Below are 20,639 nucleotides of genomic sequence, written 5' to 3' on the forward strand. Positions count from 1 at the left end.
CCGTGCCATGCTTGCTCTCACTCTCTCCCCGATCTTGATCCAGTTAGCTCTTTTATGATTTTCAAGAAGATTTTAAAAATATATATGCCAGGTTTTTAAAGATATCTTACGTAGGAGGCATAGTCTGAGTTAAACTACTCTATTGTAACCAGAAACAGAAGCTCTCCCACGGAGAATTTTGCTGGAGTTGCATTGAATCTAGAGATCAACTGGGGGAAAACTGAATGTTCCTGAGGCCTTCCTATATACCATACTGAAATATCTCTCCTATGGGGCTTCCCATGTGGCGCTAGTAAAGCACCCACCTGCTAATGTAGGAGACATAAAAGACAGATCCTTGGGTCAGGAAGAGCCTCTGGAGTAGGAAATGACAGCCCACTCCAGTGTTCTCGCCTGAGAAATCCCATGGACAGAGGAGCGGGCGAGCTACAGCTTTGGGGGTCACAAAGAGTCAGCCGCGACTAAGCATGTGTGTGCACACACCTCCCCTTTACTTAAATCTTCCTCAATGCCTTTAAGTGTTGTTTATCATTATCTGTGGATGGTTTCGCATGTGATTTGTTAGATTTATTGCAAGTCATATATTTTTTTTTCGTTTTTTTTTGGGGGGGGGGTCACACTGTGTAGCTTATGGAATCTTAGTTCCTTGACCAGGGATCAAACTCATCCCCATAAGTGAAAGTGCTGAGTTCTAACCACTGGACTGCCAGGGAATTCCCTAAGGCATGTATTTAGCATTGTGATTTTATTGTCGTATAAAATGAAGTTGACTTTTATATATTGATCTTATGTAGCTATCTTAACCATTTCTTATGATTTCTATTAATTTTTTATTAATTTATTTATCCCCTGAGTGGGAAGATTTTAAATCACTACTTCAGTTTAAGATTATGGCACTATCCAGAAATTTTCTTTCTTCTTATATCAGTCTTAATTAATTACATTTTTCTAAGAAATGTTCAATATGAGTTTTTTTGACATTTTTGACATAAACTGGTTGATGTATTTTTGCCATCTTTTTATTGGCTACTTTATTGTGGTTATGTCAGTTTTTATTCATAATATTACTTATTTCTCACCTTCTCCTTTTATTTATTGGTTTTACCTGTGACCTCTCTATTTTGTTAGTCTTTTCAAAGAATCAGCTTCTCCATCATTTAGCTTCTCTGTCATTCCGGTTTGTCTCCACTGATGGCTGTTTTTGCCTTTATTACTCTCTCTGAGTTCACTCTTCCTTCTGCTTTCCTTGAGTCTGCTGTTGGTCCTTTTTCTTACTTTTTTAAGCCATCTTTACTCATCAGTCTTGAGTCTCCTCTCTTTTCTGTTGTTAAGAATTTCCCACAAAGCATCACTTTTGCTGTATCGCAGAAGCTTTTTTTAAAAAAATACAGTTTCCTGTGCACAGTTTCCTGTGCTATACAGTAAATCCCTGTTACTCATCTATTTATCTTATTTTTTTTAATAAACCTTTTGGTCACTCCATGAGGTATATGGGATTTTAGTTCCCCGACCAGGGACTGAACCTGGGCCCCCTGTATTCAAAGCACAGTGTCTTAACTGCTGGACTGCCAGAGAAGTTCCTATGCCAGAGGTCTTGATATGAGGTCTCTCTATTTTCTTGCTCTAAATATTTTAAAATTTCCACTATGATTTCTTTTCTGACCATGGGTTTTAGAATGATGTGTTTTTTTGATTCTGGAATATTCTTAGCTTTAAATAGTGCGTTCCCCCCATTCTCTCCCTTTTTCATAGATTTTCTTTCTTTGCAATGTTAAATGAATCTATTTCATGGCTCCTCTCAGTCATCTCTTTTCTCTAGCCTTTGCAGTGTTGTTCACCTGTTTGTCTTTGCTGCTCTCGCTCCCATAAGCCATTTCTTGTTCTGTTTGTGTTTTTTGCCCGTGACCTCATTTTTAATGCAGCGTCTTCCCCCATGGGGGTTTGGTGTGTTCAGGGTTGTGGAAAGTGGTTTTGTAATTGATCCTGCTGAGGTCCTTTGGATTTTACTGACCTAGGCAATTTACATAAATTATTGGTTTGGAATTCCTGCTTTAGAAATAAGATTCTACATCCACATATAGCATAAATTTATAATTAAATTTCTTGTGGATGTCTTTTCCATCATCTGCAGCTGTGTGTGAATAGCATGGTTCCTCAGTGCTCCCCTGGACTGATGGGAAGAGTGTTTCTAGTGCTTTTTACAGAGTTAGGACACCTCTCTGAGGTTCTGGTTTAGTGTGGGGCATTTAGCTGCATCTCCGACCCTGGCTGGGCTGAGGTTATGTCCTCTCAACTTACAGGGGTGGAAAAGACCACTGTCGACCACTGGAGGTCTGTGTCTGGTCCGATACACCTTTAGCTCCTGCTCACCACTCTGTTTTGGATAGCATTTTCCCCCCTAGAATGTGGGTTTATTTTCTTTCTTTTGAACTTGACTATGTGTTTAAACTTTTTTCCTCTTTTTGTGTATGTTTTTATAGGTGGAAGGGGCCCTCCTCTATCAGTTCAGCCTGCTGTTTTGCAGTTTCTTATGTAAGAGATAGAGGCCAAGGACAGAAACTTGGGATCCAATGACGTGAAAGGAACAGAAATATGAAGTGAAATCCCACGAGGAAATGGAAGAAGCAGGAGAAGAGAGCAAAGAGAGAGCTGGTCCTTGGGACACGAGGGTGAACGGGGCTTTGAGAAAGGCCCTCTCTTGTGATGTGAGAATGCCACACTGTTCACCCTGCAGACTCAAGAGGCCGCTGTGGAAGAAAGAAACAGAGAGGCTGAGAGGCTGCCTCAGTTTCAAAGGGAAGCCACAGCACTGGTTCTCCCTCTGTCCCCAAGGGGAGCTGCTTAGGCGTAATTTAGAAACTCGTGGTTGCTCTTGTGAACCCGGGTGGGACTCCTCCTTACCTTTCTACCTGAATGTGCCAATGTCCACTCCCAGGACCTTCAGACGAACAGGAGAGGGGTGGCATTATTTTGCTCATTGGGGTTGGCTTGCCTGTGACTCTTCTCTGTCACCTACATCTGGTTATTTTGGGGCCAACAAGAGCAAAGCCACATTACTTTCATCCTGTTCCTTCGTATCCCCTTCATTGCTCCTAGAATATTCTTAGCCATGTCTTTTTGGATAACACCTCCTTTGCATCCCAATCACACAAATTCACACACTTGAAGGTTCCTGTTGGGCTTTGATCAGAAAGCATTTGGGCTTCTGTTTGGAGGGATCTTGGTTCTCGTTCAGACTTCCCAGATAAACAATCTTCCTGCCAATTCAGGAGACTCGGGTTCGATCCCGGGTTTGGGGATCAAAGGAAATGGCCACCTACTCCAGTATTCTCGCCTGGAGAATTCCATGGACAGAGAAGTCTGCTGGGCTACAGTCCATGGGGTTGAAACAAGCTGGACATGACTGAGCGACTAAACGATAACAATGACAGTTCCGGTTCTGTGGACTCTTGGGGTTGTGGAGGGGTTTGCAGTTTGGAATATATCTGCGCCAGCTGCAGGGCCATGCAGGGTTCAGGAAGTGTGTGCGCATGTACTTGTGAGCCTGCAATAAGAATGTCGAATTTTTATATCACTTCTAAGTTTTCGAACAATGACCATTTTATGTCATTTTGCCACAACCCTGGAAATGGGTAGTGCTGATATCAATATTCCCATTTTACAGATGAGGAAACTGAGGGCTAGAGAGGTGAAAGTGACATTCCCCAAAGTCACTCCATCTTGCTATCAGAGCTAGAGCTGTGTCTGTAGTTTAGGCATCCCCCCCTCCAAATCTGATGCTTTTCCCTCCGCTTCATTCTGCTTACGCATGTTCTTACAGACTTAGGTGGAGACACCCATCTCTATACCCAACCTGATCACAAACACCCCATGAACCCTCTCTGTCCCTCACCCTATACATGCCACACACTAGGAGAAACTAAGTTCTTTCCTGCTCTTTCTCTCCCAGCTCCTGTTTTTCAGACATCCACTGTTGCTGTTGTCAGACCTCAGACAAAGGCGAATGAATTGTTGACCCAGCTGACAGAATTTACTACACAAGTTTTTATAGCATTTCTGGGCAGCAACAGCAGCCAATGCCATCTTTCTTGGCATTACTTTTTATTGAATATAGACTTACAGTCTTTAAATAATTTGAATATAGTGCTTTCAATATACAGTTCTTTCATCACACATATATTTCTTTAAAGCACAAAACTATAACTTAAAATCAAAAGGCTATAAATACACATGTACATATGGCCATAAATCTAGAACTGTTTTATAAAAATAGAACTCAAATATCAACTTTATATATTTTGGCAACTGAGCAGTATTGTAAGGTGGCCACACACATTTTTATTATGCATCACTGTCCCCTCAAATCTGAGTCTGCAAGTTTCATTTTCCACCTCTCTGAGGACTCTTGGGACAGTCTCCTTTACCAGGGTCCCCACAGAGATGGCCGTGGCTCAGCACTGCCTTTACATAAACGCTCAGTGTACCCACCTGAACTGGGAGGGGGAAGACCAGCTTCCAGCCCCTCCCTCAGAGGGAGGAGCTGTTCCCTCCTGCCAAACGTCTGCCGTCCACACATGGTTGATATCGGAGCACACAGTCAGTTCCCTTTCCCTAAGCTCAGAAAACGGCAGATGTGTTTGGTTCTGACAAATGGGTGTTTGAGAGAAAGTGTGAAACAAACATCACCTGAACAGTGCCTGCTGGGGTAACATCATCCCGACAGTGGGCACCAGGGCCCACCTGCCCACGCAAGGCCCTTCACACATCATCCTGACAACCTCACAAGGCTGGGACGCGCTTGTCCCCATTTGATGATAGAAGAACTTGAGTCTCTGGGCTTTTTAAGTCTCTTGGCCAAGACCAGTGAGGATGCCTGATCCCCAAACCAGAGCTGTCTACCTGCCCAGAAACTTTTGGAGAGAAACCGGAAGAGAACTTGGACCTTCACTGTGGCCATTTGCTGGAAACAAGTAGGCAGCTTTGAGTCAGCTCACAGCAGGCGGGCAGTAGCTCCTCAGCATTCCTGGGGCTCCTGGGCTGCGCTTTCCCAGGCGGAGCAGAAAGGTGGATGCGTGAGGGAAGCAGCATGGATCTGCAGACCAATGGTTCTGAAGGGGCAGGGCCAGAATCTCCCAGATCATACAACAGAAATTCTCAGCCTAAACCGCGCGGCTCAAGGAATTTACAGCTTAGGGTTGTCTGTGTTATCAAAGGTCCCAGCAAAGGTCAAAATGTTCCCCCCATCTCAGCCCTGCCTGCTTCTATGTTAGTCAAAGGGCAGAGAGCTTGCACAGTGCTCCAAAGAAGAGACACATTAAGGGTCCCTGGGCCACAGTGGAGGGTGATTCAGAGCAGGATGGGCAGGTCATTGCCTCATGTCTTTGCGGGAGGAGTAGAGGGCTTTTCTTTTTTTTTAGGAAAACCCGCAGGAAGCATGGCAGAACTCAGTGAGATAGGAGCCCAGTTCTGCACCTCCTCTGGACAGAAGCAGGCTGCCTTGGCTATTTGCAGTTTTGATTTTTCTGGTTGCTTTCCCATAAAAATATGCCCTAGCAGAAAGTGCCTCTCATCTCCTCCATGATCACTGCCTCCCTGGACATTCTCAGCTCAGTTCTGTGGACTGTTGGCCCCTCCATCAGGGCTGGCTCTGTGCACAGCCTTTCCCTCCTCCCAGCCCCTCTCTTCACCAGCTGTGTCCTCAGGCCCCAGGCCAGTGAAGAGCTCTGATTTGGGCTCCTCCACATGCCTTTTAGTCCCAGCTGTCTAAGGATGTCCAGCTTAGGCCACTGAGATCGTATTCTGAAATTAATGTCACAGTGCTTTTCTTAAAAGCCTCTCTTAAGAATGAACGAAACAAAGCAAGCAACAGCAGCAGAAAACCCCTGAAGCACCCTGCTCTCCTCCTAAAGGCAGATCACCGACCAGGGCATGTTTCTTGTGAAGGCGAGTGGGAACGCAACCAGAAAAAATGCAAGCGGCAGGATCCCTGGGGAGGTGGACCGGTCCCTGCCAGGCCCCCAGGGAAAGCAGGGAGTGGCAGCTACTGCAGGGCAATGGCAAACCATTTTCTTCCCCTTTCAGAATAGCCAGACCAGATTTTCTGAACTCAGTGGAAGGCTGCTTCCGGGAGGCAAAAGGAGAAATGTGTTTGCAGGCCCAGATCACTGTATTTTAAATTAACTTGGGCTGTGTGTGTGTGTGTGTGTGTGTGTGTGTGTCGGCGGGGGGTGGGGTGGGTGCTGCTTACAGGACCACGTGTCTCAGGGCGGGTCGCTCTGAATGCCTTGATCAGACTGCTTTGAATCTGAAAACAAAGCCCTCTGCTCCTCCCTAGGAGACACAGGCAGTGACCTGGGGTTAGCCTCTTCCTTCACGGTTCATTTGGGTACACTGCACATAATAAGGTGACTCATTCTTCCACTGGACATGCTGGGTCCTGCTGGGAAGCACACGCCAACACTGAGCTGCTGTGGCTATGGAGGGAAGTCAGTGGGCTTCCCTATCTCACCCGGGCCACCTCAGAGCCAGGCTGGTCTTACTTCCCAACACACAGGCCCGAGGACACCTTGATAAATAATGATGATCCCCGTGCCTCATGAGGGGTGCACTCCTCCTGCCAGTCCAGCTCTGTGTGAACCCTCAGTGTGGTCTGTGTTGGGTCTGGAGTTATAGGGAAGCTACAGAAACTGTGGTGAAGGCTGGGAGCAAGGGGTTCGGCGGGGTCTGGCAGCTGCAGAATGCCGGACTGAGGAGTTGAAAGCTGGTGTCAGCCATCAGGGTTGGTGCCCCTGACTGGGCCTTGTTACTTTTTCCTTTGTTGCCGGTGGCTTGCCTGTGGCAGACAGTGGCAGACTGCAGAGGCGTCTCATTTCAAGGAGGCTTTCTTCCACAGCTTTTGCAAACTTGGTTGACGATGTCTCCTTGCAGTTGTGGAAGCTGGAGATGCAGAAAAGGATGCTCTCTGGCTGGGGGTTGTAGCAGGTACCGTACCCATTGGGCACCACGGGACCGTAGCAGCAGAACATCTCCATGGTGGTGGGCACCTGGGGGAGAGGACAGGTCAGAGGCCGCCTGTTCTGAGAGCCTGCTCAAAGCATGACCTTCTAGCAGTCCAGGGGCCTCAAGGAGATATTTGCTTCTCTTTGACTATTTCCCACCTGGGTGTGACTGAATTAAGCACATCACCTGATTGCTTCATCATGGATGGCCACAGCCAGAGTCATCAAAACAAACCCATCTAACTGCATGAATCAGAAGAGAGGCCATAAGCCCCTCCCTGGTGTGAAATCTGCTCTGCTCGTGGAGTCGGAAGCCCCCAGAGTGACCCGGTGCTGGGCCGAATCTCTCCTTCACCTGGGGGCTGTTTGAATCACCCAGGCAATCAGAGCAATTTACTAAATGGCACCCTGGTGGCACCCAACAGTTAGATGGCTTCCCAGAGGGAGTAATTTATGAACTGGAGGAAATCTGGCTCCTCTCCTCTGTCGACTTTTTCCCACATCCTTAATCACTGTCGGTGTTGCCTGGCTGGCCTGCTTGTCTCCCCACAGCCTGGTCACGCACAATTACCCAGCATCGGGCGTTTCAGAGATTGCCATCAACTGGAGTTTTTAGTTATGGACCTGATACATTTTGAATTCAGAAGGCTGCGATTTTGTAATGCGGATCACAAGCCAAGAGAAAGTGCTTCTGAAGGCACTGAAACCATCAATGTTCATTCCAGTTGGAGAAAAAAAATACCACCACACCCTGAATTAATTGTATTAGCTGGCTTCAGAGGGGAAAATGGAGCACGTTCCAGAGCAGGTGCAGGGAGGTGTGTGTTGTAAACCCACAGGCCTTCAGAAATGACACTGGCCGTTTTAATGGGGCAGAACAGACCATTAGTCTTGCTAATAGAGTCACCTCATTGTCAGATAAATTTGCCGTGCAACAGCCGAAGGCCATAAAGCGTTCCGAAGCACTTTTTGCCCACGGATGGTTTCCTGAAGAATTTATGTTGTTCTGTTCTGCCCTCGTTTACTCACGTCTGCAAGCTCACTGCCGTAATGACAAAGCGAAATTACCGAGTGGGCTTTTATCCTCAAACACAGCTTTATCAGCCCTTTTTATTGCCCACGTTCTGCTTTTCGCAGATGAGGTGGAGTTTTAGTAAACTGACATTTGCAGGGCGGGGTCGGGGGGGGTAGATATTTTCTCTTCTAAATGGCTGCCTTTCTCTAACAGATCGTGTTCTGCTTTTGTGTCGGCGGTCCTCCAACAGAACAAGGCTGTAGCGCTGGTTTAGGAGATGCCGGAGTGGCCCCTTACGATGAGGTCTGTGACCTGCTTGGAGGACCCTGTCCATGCCAAGCACTGGGGTATGGGCTTTCTACTTACATCATTGCATCTGATTGAGCCAGGACTTGCCTCTGGGCCCATAGGACACCGCCTCTTGGGCAACATTGGAAGAAGGAGGCCTAATGGTTAGGGCACCAGAGTGGGTATTCTCCCATCCTGCCCACCTCTGCTAACGAGGCATTTGTGATCATGCACATTTAGAAGATGGGGAAAACAGCACTCGGAGCATTTCGGTCCTTCTGCTGAAGGGCATGCAGTTCCCTGGAAGCAGAGCCAGGACCGGGCAGATTCCAAGCAGTGGGCTGTAATCACTCAGCTTGTGAGAAAGCCCACTGCTTCCACTAAGTGCTCTCGAGTGCTGGCTGCGCTGGGGCAGTACCTGGCTGGTGGAGAGCACGAAGCGGTTGCTCATCAGGTACGTTTCATCCGTGAACATCTCGGGCAGCTCCTCGCACGTTTCCCGGGCCAGCTCCCGCAGCCCCAGCAGGTGGTTGTCGATGGCCATCCCTGTTATGGCCTGGGACAGAGAGCAGGGCTTGAGGCACGCGCTTCCCCTTCTTCCCTCCTCTCTAGTCTGCAAAGCTCGTGGGGCCTCTAACGGCTCTGGCCCTCCCAGGGCTTGCTGTGGACCACGCCCGCGCGTGGTGGCTGCCCAGGACCAAGCACTCCTACACTCCTCTGCTCCTTGTGTATTTCTTCACACCCGGGATAAGCCAGAGCAGGGAGGGTTCTAGATGAGGATGCCCGAGTTAAAAGCCAGTGAGTCTGACCGCCCGCCCCCCAACAGCATGGTCCCTGCCGATGTTCAGCGTGTATAACCCCTCATGCTCCAAGTGGAAACAGCAGGGCTGGCTTGGCCCTCCTGGGCACCCCTTCAGGGGCAGAAGCTGGGCAGGAGCACAGGTGCTGGCTGGAACCCATCCAAGCATGGGTAGGGGTACCCCAGGCTGTCACTGGATGGGCTTTCACCACAACCAACACTTCATCCTTCAGCAGGAGCCCAAGGAACGAGGGGCAGAGGGTGCTGAGGTGTCCTTGAATCTTGGCTGCTATTTCACAGGCTCAGAATCAATTCAACTAAACTGGACTCATAATCTAAGAGTAATTTTGAGACAGGAGCTAGACAGCTTAGCAGAGGCTCAGCTCACATTTTCAAGGGTTGTTGGAGGAAAGAAAGGGTCTTCCTTTTTGTCACAGGTATTTGAAATCTTATCAAAGGATAAGAGAATAGCAGTGGAGACTCCTACGTAAGAGGAGCTCAGGGGTGGTGGTGTGGCTGGAAGGGGACAGTGGAGCCAGGGCAGGCACAGGGGTTTTGTGCAGCAGGCACAGGGGTTTTGCACGGATTACATGTTTGATTGGGGCAATTTGTGGGGCCCGATTTGTGAGACATAGAGGCCTCTTTCTTTTAAAATAATTTTTAAACTTATTTTATTTTTGGCCATGCTGCATCTTCGTTGCTTTCTGTGGGCTTTTTCTGGCTGCAGGGCGTGGGGGCCACTCCTCTTCGTGGTGTGCGGGCCCCTCATCGCGCTGGCTTCCCTTGCTGCAGAGCACAGGCTACAGGGCTCAGGTGCTTAGGTAGCTGCAGCATGTGTGCTCAGAGCTGAGGCTCACGGGCTTAGTTGCCCCACAGCATGTGGAACCCTCCCAGACCAGGGATGGAGCTCGTGTCCTCTGTATTGACCGGTGGAGTCTGGGCCACTGTGCTCCCAGGGAAGTCCCTCCTCTGGCCTCTTGTAATAACCTCTGGATCCACATCAGGGTAACTGTGAGTAACTCCTGGGGGTTTCACGGTTCCATAAGATGGCCCCTTAGCTGTTAATGCCCCACATAGGCAGAAATCTTCGACCACAGTGAACTTTGCTCAGGTTTACAAGGTACCTTTTGGAATTTGACTGCTGTTCTCTTTCAGTTGAGAATGGATGCCTAAAGATGACTCAGGGGCCCCAGTCTCTCCAAACACACCTAATTGTAGGCTGGAGAGACATGTCATACAATCACCACTCACTTTGGACGTGCCCTGTTAGGACAGAGGCGAAGCCCTGTGAGACGGGCCAGCTATGAAGCAGACGTGCCTCCAGTTCTCAGGTCGCCGCTGTCTGACGGCTGCTCTGTGTGGATTATCAGAGCAGCCACACTGTCCAGCAGCCAATCCACCCCAGCTTTCACCGTCTCTGAAGCTACTGTAGCAACTGGGGTTGATTCAACAGACTCTTTGGATCAGAGCCTTGAGAAGTAACGAGCAAAATGACTCAACATCCAGTCTTTCGTTCATTCAAGAACCTTACCTGCGTGCCTACTATGTGCCTGAGAAGCTGCTAGAGAACAAAGCAGTCGCAGACTCGGCCTCATGGAGCCTTGGGTGGCGTGGGAGACATATCAACCAATCGTACAAATAGACTTGTGATCATCGGCTGAGAAAACACCAGGAAGGAGACGCACACGGCGCTTTGGGAGGATGTGTCTGGACCACATTTGCTCCTTTCCTCGGAATTTCCTTTCTCCATAACCTCTGCCAAATACACTTGCCAGATACACGGAGGTTTCCTGGCTTCCCCCTCCGTCCCTTACCCGGCATATCCAACCAGGGGCCTACAGAGCATCCTTACGCCTCTCCTCTCCCCACCCCTGATCTCTTTCATTTAGCTGTTTTCACCAGCTTAAAATAGTTAACACAGCAGAACCCAATGGAGAATATTTTCCTAAAATTTTAAATTATTATCAAAGTTGTATATTTATAGTTTAAAAAAAAAAACCCAAATAAGCCAAAGACTTATGTCACTTTGCCAGCACTGAGCCCCACTCCACAGAAGCAATCACTTGGAGCCCTTTTAGTGACTGACTTTCTTAGTTCAGAATAACAGGCTTAGACTGCTGCTCCTGCATTTTCAATTTCCTTATTATAGAAGATGAAACTTTGGCTCTTTGCTACCCTCCTTCCCAAATATGCTTCCACCCCCCTATGCTTCCAGCAGAGTTAGACTCGAACTCCTTGTCACTTGATCAACATTCACTGTTTACATGGCTATAATTATGTAAGTATTCACAGCTGAGTCCTGAGTCCTGCATGTGTTAGGATTAGATTTCCTAAATCAGTTTTTTGCGTTCCCTAGAATCGACAGTTTGTAAATGATTAAATTATGATTTTCCCACTTGCTTACCTTTCTATGTATCTACGATTTATTGATTCGTAAATCCTCAGCCAGAAGTGTGAAACTTCCCTTAATGCATAAAAATGTATCAGATAATTTATCGGCTTAATTTCTCCTTTCACTTCTTGCTTCTCCGTGGACTGACGGTTCCCTGGGTCTGCTGAACAGCTGTCAACTTGGGACCTCCCTTAGCTCTCATCCTTTTTCTCGACCTCTTTCTGGTGTTGAATCTTCTGATGTTTAAGTCTATGATTTTCTTTGTGTTTTATTCTCTTACGTTAGTAGTCTACATCCTCCAATCGCTTTACTAGAAAGAGAGCTTAATAAGGAAAAATTGTCAGCCCTTGCCTTTGCACGTGCTGTTCCCTTCTAGGGCCATCCTTCCCGTCCACATCTACCTGACAAACACTTCCTGCTGTAAGTCTCATATGAAGCACTACTTCCTCTGGGACTCACCTGGCTTTCCCAAGCAGAAGGAACTTATTCCTCCATGTTCTCTGCTACTTCCTGAAATACTTAAGGCCTCTTTTCCCTTCTACATAGTGAACTCCCCAAGGACAGGGCTTCATTTTTTTATTTGCCAGCACCTAATGCCTTGCCTGGCATAGAGCAGAAAATCAAAGGATACCCACGGAAGACATGAGAGCAAGCTTGATTTTCCCCAAACAGAACAAACAGCTATTCAGATGAGTCAGGGACCTAGCAACTAAATTGGAGAAAAGCCTATACTGGCTAGTTCTAAAACCCAGATCTATGTTGTGCTTGCTTTCAGATACACAGAGAGTAAGCAAAGTAAATACAAGGTAAATTCCTTTTCATAGATTGTATGATCCTTCAAAGACTGTATCAGAATGATTCACAATTGATATATTGATCACCAGTCCAAGCAGTAGCTTATTTTTGGTTTGTATGCAAATGATGGCTTTGCAATGCCAGAAAATATATTATTTTCCTAACCCAGGAAAGCATTTCCCTTACCTTTTCAATTTCATCAGTAACTTTCAGCAAAAAAACTTTTTATTCACAAGCAGTATAAATAAATAAATACATGGAGAATAAGAAGGCAGAAACAGCCCTTGGTGGGAATGAACACTGCCTCACTGAGATTGCGCGAACCACACACTCTGCCTTCTCTTATATAAACTGTAAGGTGCTTTACATGTTGGTGCTATTATTACTGGTGTTGTTTCAAAGACCGTTCATTGTATTCCTGTAAAATCCATGTAAAAAGCAGGAGTGCTGTGTTACCCAGCTTTTAAAAATAAGAAAGAGGAGGCTCTGAGAGGCAAGGTGGCCTCACCAAGTTGCTGCTTAGGAGGTGGCCCAGCTGTCACCCTGAGTCCGTGCCGAGGCCCCGGCTCTGGGCGCAGCCGGGGTCCTGAGCTCAGGCGAGGTCACTCACCATGACTGTGTACTCCGTCTGGGCTCGGATGGCGTCCTTCAGGAGCAGCAGCTTCTCTGAATCCTGTAAATGGACAGAGACACAGCGCACGGGGCTTTAAGAGGCTGCTCAGGTACAGACCAGCCAAAGGAGCTGGGTGTCCCGGGGCTGAGCCACAGGCAGCCCACAGCTGCCACTGACCTCCCTGAGACCCCTCAGGCCAGCAAGACTTACCGGCACGGCGGCTGTGTGGTGGTCAGCGATGGCTTTCACAAAACGCAGCGCCTCCGGCGTGGCCGATCGAATGTTGTCCACCCGTCCCTCGTGGAACCGGCGGATGGAGGCGCTCTCGTAGGTGGGCACGAGTTTCCCGTGGAGCCTGCACAGGATGAAGGGGGAACGGCAGACAGCGCTGCCTTCTTAGGGAGCATAAATGCTGAAGGAAAAATAGCCTTGCCTGCCTTGATTTTTACAGTCCTGCCTTCACTCGGCACAGTCTTTCATTTTAATGCTAATAGAATTCTGGAGGAGATTCCCCAAAGATGAATGTTGGGGAGCCTCCGATATGAAGAGCTGAGCACACTTTCCTGTGACGGTGATACTGTGTGGATATAAAATATAAGGAAGACATGACTGGTAGCTGTTTTTTTTTTTTTTAAAGTCCCAGTCTGGTGGGAAACCTAGAATTTTCTGCAAGACCCAACGAGTGAGTGATTAATAGCACAGGATGGAATAATTCATCATTCCCACTCTTGAGGGAATCCTGTTTTATTTAAAAACAATTCAAGCATGACCTATGGATCGAGGCAAGGAGGGGGCCTTAGTGGCCGTGGGTGCCAGCTGCTGCACAGGCCTGCCGTCCAGGGGCAGCATTGCTTCCAAAGTGACCCATGGGCACCAGGGCTGTGTCTCTCCTTCCTCACGTCTGTGACTGCTGGCCCCACCAGCCAGGGCGAGTCCCTTCCTCAGATATGTGAACTGAGCAAGCACCCTTAGGCTTGCGCACCAGGCTGGCAAACACCTTTCCCACCAGTCAGTGAAGCTGTTGGTGTTAAGCGGTCAGGGAGGGGAAAGACACAGAACTCGGAGAGGGGCAGTGACCGCCCGAGGTCACACCGCATGTTGTGGCCTTGTATCTTGGCCTCCTCCAGGCAAGTCTCCCTCACCCTGGGTGAGTTCAGGAGTGGGGCATCGAGAGTCTGATTGGGTACAGTGCTTGACACTGTACGACTTGCCAAGAAAGTGGCATTTCCTGCACTCATGTCTCATTTTCCCCCAAGACTCTGGCAGGGAGCTCATCTCCTGTATCTCTACAGCCCCTTGGAGCAAACACCATGCTGAGCACAAAAGTAGACGCCACCACTGACTGGTAGCTAATCAGCCCCAATTTAGGCCGCTTCCAGGTTTCTGCTGAACCTAGAAGCAGATTAGAAAGATTTTTTTTCTTATAGCTGAAACTCCGAAGCATTCATTCCATAGGCATCACGTGGTATTTTGCCTATTCAATGAGCCTGGGAGCCTCTGGCCTCATCGATTCCTGGCCATGTCCAGTGACAACAAAGCTCCCTGCAGGGTAGAAGAAGGGGGCTCGGTCCCCATCCCCTCTGGGATTTGGATCGGAAGCTCTGAAGTGCCTGAGCACCAGGGCAGCAGTGTCCCCAGCCGCGGCACGAGCAGGGCACTGACCTCACGGCCCATTTCAGCCACATGCCATCTGAGTATCAGAACGGCAGTGACTGCAGTTCCAGGCTGGGTCCTTCCACAGCCCAGTGCCAGCGAGGTCTACACATCCTGGTGGTGAGCGCAGTGCTTGTGTGGGGTGACGTCAACCTGACCGATGACATTCAGAGTGGCTGCGCTCCCTTCCCCGTGAGTCACACCCCCTGCGGGGGACACTGGAGTCTGGGATGCCACGCACTCATTAGTGATACCTCCATGCCAGGGCCTTCTCCAAGTTGCTTTATGCCTGTCCCGACTGCAGACCAAGAGCAGGTTCTGGTGGGGCTGTGGCGCCATTTACTACACAGCACCTGTGCTGGTTTATGAACGGCTGCTTCTGGAATGCTGGGACCAACAGGAGCCAGCCCTGTCTCGAGGAGAATCTATTTTGCATTATTTTTCGCCTCTCATAAAAGGCCAGTTTGGCTCCCTACCCTGCCTTCAACTCTTACTCCCAACTCTGCACCTCTTCCCCAGGACAGAGCTACTACTTAAGGGATTTTTCTAAACCACACACAGACCGTGCCACCCCAGGCTAAAACCCCTGCAGTGTCTTCTCAGGGCTCTGACAGTCCCTGGTGCCTACTCTGTCCCAGGCACACAAGATAATCGAGAACATCACGCCTGGGGGAGACAGTTTAGGAAACAAAGTCAGCAAATCCATGAACAAGGGTGCCCACATGCATAACAACTGCCACGAATGGAAAAGAACGCAGCGCGCTGTGAGAGAGCTGGTGGCAAGAGGCCTCTGAGGGCTGGTGCCTGAGCTGAGACCTGAGCTGTAGGAAGGAGCTGGTGTGTGAAGCGTGGCGGTGACAGGTGGGTAGGCAGAGGCACTGGCACAGAGCAAAGGTCTGGAGGTGGAAGAGAGCTTGGGGGCAGGGCCCCGGGAAGGCTCGTTCACAAAGACCCTTTCTAAGCCTGGACTTTGTTCTAAGCATGATGCGAAACCACTGGGAGAGTTCGAGGTGGTAGGTGATGGAATCTGATTTGGATATTTCAAAGTTCATGCTTCATGAAGACAGGATTATTGGGGACAAGAGCGGAAGCAGAGGCCTGCAAAGGCAGGCTGCAGTTGACCAAACATCGGTTGGCGGGGCGTGGAGGTGGAGGGCAGAGGATGGGGGGGAACTGCTGTGGGGTGCGGGGAATGAGCGACGGGAACCAGTTAAGCCCCAGATGTTTGACTTGACCCACCAGGGCGTGGGCAGGGATGCTAGTTCCATCTCCTTGTCAAGACCAGGAAAACTGGGTGGAACAGGCCACAGCTCCAGCACCCCAGCCGGGCTGGCTGAGATCAGGAGGGGACCACCTGATGTTCTCGCCACCTGCCTGGCCTCCGTCAGCTCTGTGTCCCTCCACCCCCATGAACTCTGCGCCCCTGGGCCATTGCTTGCCAGCTTTAGGTGACAGGGTCCTTCCGTGCAGCCTGCCCTGGTCAAAACCCCATCCTCTAGGCTCAGAGAGTCATCCTTCCCGCCAAGATGCTTCTAGACCCAAGAGTAGCTCATCAGTCAGTCCCCCTGGGCAGGCTGTGCTTACCTGTAGAAGGCCAGCTGGAGGGCCACCTGAATAAAGGCATCGGGGCTGCATTTCTGCTGCTTAATGAATGTTTTCCCGTAGTCATCAAACTTATAAACGGTGAAGTCGAGATTCTTTACTATTCTGTGGAAGAAAAAGGAAAGCAGCTTTCACTGCATGCAAAGTAGAATGCACTCACCACAGAGTCTAATGAAGTTTCTCGAGCCTGGTCCATGTCAAAGCAGTAAGGTGTCCAGGACACAGTCAGAGACAGGCCTTGGTGTATGGAAGTGGCAGAGGGCATGCTGACCAGGGGGACTCTGAACTGAGGGTGAGGCTTGGCTGGATAGGGCAGTGGTTTTGTACTGGGGGTGGGGGAGGTGGGCCTGGCTGCAGGGAGGGACACAGAAGTACAAGGGTCATTTGCAAGGGCAAGGAGAACACAGCCTACAGAGTCCTAGAAATTCACTGCCCCCAGAAACAGGCCTCATAGAGGTCATGCGTTTTGACCTGTTTGTCAAGTGTGTCCAGCATCCCCACGGACTCTTTGGGCCTCTTGGCCATCTTGCCAGACCTGCCAACCCCCCATGTTCAGGGAAAAGCCTGCTTCTCTGATGGCTGCAATCAGCATCTCTCACTGAGACTCATCCCCGTTGTGCTGTGGGAAGAAAAGCTTGGGGCCTGGTGGCTGGTGACAGTCACCACAGCTAAAGCTGCTCATCCGGGCTTTGTTGGTGACTGAAAATCCATTTTACCCAGAAATTGATGCTGAGCCTCCTGTGATATGCCCAGACCTTTGCCATCCACAAATCACTGTTAAGTAGAAGGAAGGCTCCCTGAGTCCACACTGAGACAGACCTTCAGCACTGCTCTCCCCACGCCCTTCCCCTCACTACACTGATGAGTTTCCTGCATAATGAGTTTGGGGTCCGGGCTGACGGCTTGCAGGGGCAACATGTAGCAAGGTCCCCATATCTGGCCACCAGCCGTGCGTGCGTGTGTGTGTGTGTGTGTGTGTGTGTGTGTGTGTGTGTGCAGAGCCCTGGGTGGGCAGCCCTGACCCCTGGTCCCACCCTCCCTCAGGATTCGGGGTTCCTTGCCTGCCTTGCCTTGAATTATTCCCTCAGTCATGTGAGCTCAGCTCTTGGTTGGTCCATGCCAGGTTCTGAGGACCCAGCAGGACTTGGAGAGGGCCCAGTTCTCATGGGAACTCACCCTACACTGTCCCTGGACAGGCTGAGCCCACAGTCACCCCAGCCACCTGGAAAGCTTCTTGGCCAAGCCCTGGCCCCTCAGACCCTACCTACCTTCCGTGACAGCTCAGGACCCCACGGCTTCTGCTTCCCCACCCACAGGCCTCGCTTGGCTCTTCCGGTCCTCTAGAAAGGAAAGCTGGGTGCTTGGGACCACATGCCAGCTGCCTGAAGCCCTGAAATAAGCCAACTCTTTCTTCTGCCCAGGGCTCACCAGCCCACCAACTCACCTTCACATCCCAAGAGCAGCCCCATGGGGCTGAGATACAACCACTTACAGATGAACACCTGAGGCCTCTCTCCTTCCCCCTGGAAAGTCCGTCAACACCTCCAGCAGCTTGCTGTGGGCTCAGCCTCCCCATCCCTCGGTGTCTGAGCCCAGCCATGCTCTGTCCTGCTCACCCGCGCCATCCTCAGTGTCCTCACTGGTTCCCTGAAACCCCAGGCCCTAAACCCTCCAGGGGTTCCTCGCCGCCGCCGCACAGCTTCCAGTCCCCGTAATGTAAGGACATGAAGCTCTCTGCAACGTGCCCCCAGCTTCTCTTTATTGCCCCAGCTCTGGTCATTCTCTCACTTGCTGGCCTCCAAACAACCTGCTCTTATGAACCTGTCTCTTTCCCAGCTGCTAGCACCACAAACTCCTAGCTATCCTTCAAGGCCCATTTCTGCAAAGCCCTCGCTCTACCTCCTGGCAGAACCCAGCTCCAGTGTCCTCTGTGGGTTCAGGACCAGATACTTGTCTCTGGTTTGGGCGCTTATTGCACCTGACATTTTTGCTTTGGGGATCCAGTTCCTCCACCAAAGTATGGAGGGTGGGATGCGTGGCACCTTGATTTCTGTGTCCCCAGAGCCCTCTCGGTCAGAGGCCTGGAGCACACCGGAGCTCTGCACGTGTGATGAATGAATGAGAATGAGTGAGTGCACCCCTGCTCATTTACCGAATGAGGGAACGAACAGCCAAAGTCCCATCTAGCTGCCAGACCATGACTCCCAGCACGCCTTGCGACCGCTAGCAAGGGCTCATAACCCCCCGGGAGCTCCTGCTGGGCCCCGTTAGGGCTCCTCTTGGGGGAAAAAAAGGCCCCTTGTCAAGTTGCAGTGTAAATTCAAGCAAATTGAAATCTCCTGGATTCAAATGACTTATTCAAACCAGTTGGCAATAACTCCCCTCCCCCGGAAGCTGGAGATGATTTCCCCGCCTTGACTCAGCTCAGTCAGGTGAAACCTGTGGAAAAAAATAGATGCACGTTTGCATTTTATGGAAATGAAGGATATTCGGCAAGGTTGTTTCCTGAGAGGTCCAACTCCCCTTTAGTTTGACTGTGTCTCCATGAGGGCGGTGGGCGGAGGCGGATGAGGGGAGGCAGAGGAGCCGGGGTCTTTGGAAGCTTCTAGGACACCTTGGCAGCTGGTGGGGTGGGGGAGCGGTATGGTGATCCCCCCTGGAGCATCACCCCCAAAGACCCGGCATTCTCCTTACTGTTGAAGTTTTTCTGCTGAGGAGGATAAGAGGCCTTGAATTTCCGGGGAGCATTTCCACCTCAGCCTTCTGGGTGCTGGGAGCTCGCTGACCGAGTCAGCTCGGACCATCTTCTTGCTGGTCTTCACCCTGCGGGATAATGGGGTGACCTCCTGTGGCCCTGCAAGCTGGGGGGCTGTGGGCAGCTCATTTCTTTGCCCTGCAGTCATGTTAGCTGTTGGAGTTTGGTGTGCCCACCAAACCACGACACAGATGAAAGGGCTGAAGCTCTGAGAGGACACCTCAATTAGTGAGCGGTAGGGCCAGGATTCCATCCAGTTCCACCTGACTGCAAAGCCCGGGATTTCTGTTCATGTTCCCCTGTTTGACCACGCTACACCAGTAACTCTTAAAAACAAACAAACAAACAAAACACTTGGGGACAAATGGAACAAGCAATTTGTGTTTTTCCGTCGATGAGGGCTAGTTTGGGTTTTCAATGATCCTAAAGAGTCCCTTTAGGGAAGCCCAGGCGGCGCTAGTGGTAAAGAACCTGCCTGTCAATACAGGAGACATGAGAGTCTCAGTTTCAATCCCTGAGTGGGAAAGATCCCTGGAGGAGGACATGGCAACCCACTCCAGTGTTCTTGCCTGGAGAATCTCATGGACAGAGGAGCCTGGTGGGCTACAGTCCATGGGATCACAAGAGTCGGACACGACTGAAGTCATGCTAAGTCATGACTTAGCATGCACGCACGGAGTCCCTAAATCATGGAAGAGATTCAGAACTTCTAGATTCAGGGAGAAGATTCTAGGAGGGGAGAATGAGCAAAGTCATGAACGGAGGAAGGGACCCAGTGTGTCCCAGGGACAGAGAAGTACTCAGTCTGGCGACCTTGGAAGGTAGGGAGAGAGACCCAGGCTGAGGGGAGGGAAACAGGTGCAGCTCCCCTCTGCGCTGGGTCAATAGTGGGCCCACACCTGACTCCAGACAAGCAACAGACATCGACCTGGGCTTCCCTGGACCAGAGCAAACGTTCCCTTAGAGCTGAGAATTCTTGGCCAAACGCTGCCCTGACTGCGCTAAACTTGTTGCCCAGGCTGCCCCTTCCGTCCCAGCTCGGAAAAGCAGATGATGTTTCATTCAAGCTGGTTTTCAAATTCGCCTATTCCTAGGACGTGTGCCAGACTAATGCGGCCCCTCAGTGGCCGCCTACATTTTTCCTGGCCTAGCTTGGCCACTGCTGGGCAGTCTGGCTTTGCCTCCCGTGGCTGCTCAGCGGCTCAGGAGGGGCCCTGCCCCCAGACTCACATGTGCTTGAGCAGGTGCTCCGTGCACTGCACCAAGACGATGCCATCGAAAGGGGAGTGTTCACACACCACGCCACAGGTGCCGTCTCGGCCCACCACGAACTGCAACAGCAGAGAGAACGAGCAGGCCTCTGGGCCGACACTCCGCATCAGCCGCTCGGCTCCAGGCCAGGACCCCTGTACCCTCCCACCTCCCCCACCCCTCCGGGAGACCTTTTCTCCAGGCACACCAAAGCACATCGTCTCCTGAAAAGAACACAGTCGCCATGGTCTGAGAATAGAGGAGCTTCAAGACAGCTCTAAACTGTGCGGCCTCCCCCCAGAAATGCCCTGGGTGGCGAAGGCAGAGCCCACAGCTGCTGGCTCAGGTAGCCCAGCGATCCCTAAGAGCTCAGCCGAGGCTGTGCGTGCTCTCCTCAGGTCCTGGGCAAGCCCCTTCGGCTCCTGTTAGCCCTGCTTCCCCTTCCCGGCGCACATCAGGGCCACCGCCCGGCTCTGCT

The 20,639-nt window shown here is 50.5% G+C and overlaps 1 protein-coding gene across 1 annotated transcript in view; it reads right to left on the minus strand.

Annotated features, from left to right (window-relative positions):
• Positions 1–6,773: 6,773 nt before the first annotated feature.
• The window catches only part of CHAT (choline O-acetyltransferase), a 42,161-nt gene continuing 28,295 nt past the window's right edge, over positions 6,774–20,639 (minus strand). The window contains exons 8-14 of the mRNA XM_052641195.1: positions 20,141–20,241; positions 18,850–18,978; positions 16,138–16,260; positions 13,111–13,255; positions 12,898–12,960; positions 8,720–8,857; positions 6,774–7,043 (exon numbers count right to left, since the gene is read on the minus strand). Coding sequence (XP_052497155.1) covers positions 6,774–7,043; positions 8,720–8,857; positions 12,898–12,960; positions 13,111–13,255; positions 16,138–16,260; positions 18,850–18,978; positions 20,141–20,241 — 969 coding nt within the window. The remainder of the gene's footprint in view (positions 7,044–8,719; positions 8,858–12,897; positions 12,961–13,110; positions 13,256–16,137; positions 16,261–18,849; positions 18,979–20,140; positions 20,242–20,639) is intronic.

The sequence above is a fragment of the Budorcas taxicolor genome, chromosome 5 (genome assembly GCF_023091745.1).
Source record: "Budorcas taxicolor isolate Tak-1 chromosome 5, Takin1.1, whole genome shotgun sequence".
Lineage (NCBI taxonomy): Eukaryota > Metazoa > Chordata > Mammalia > Artiodactyla > Bovidae > Budorcas > Budorcas taxicolor.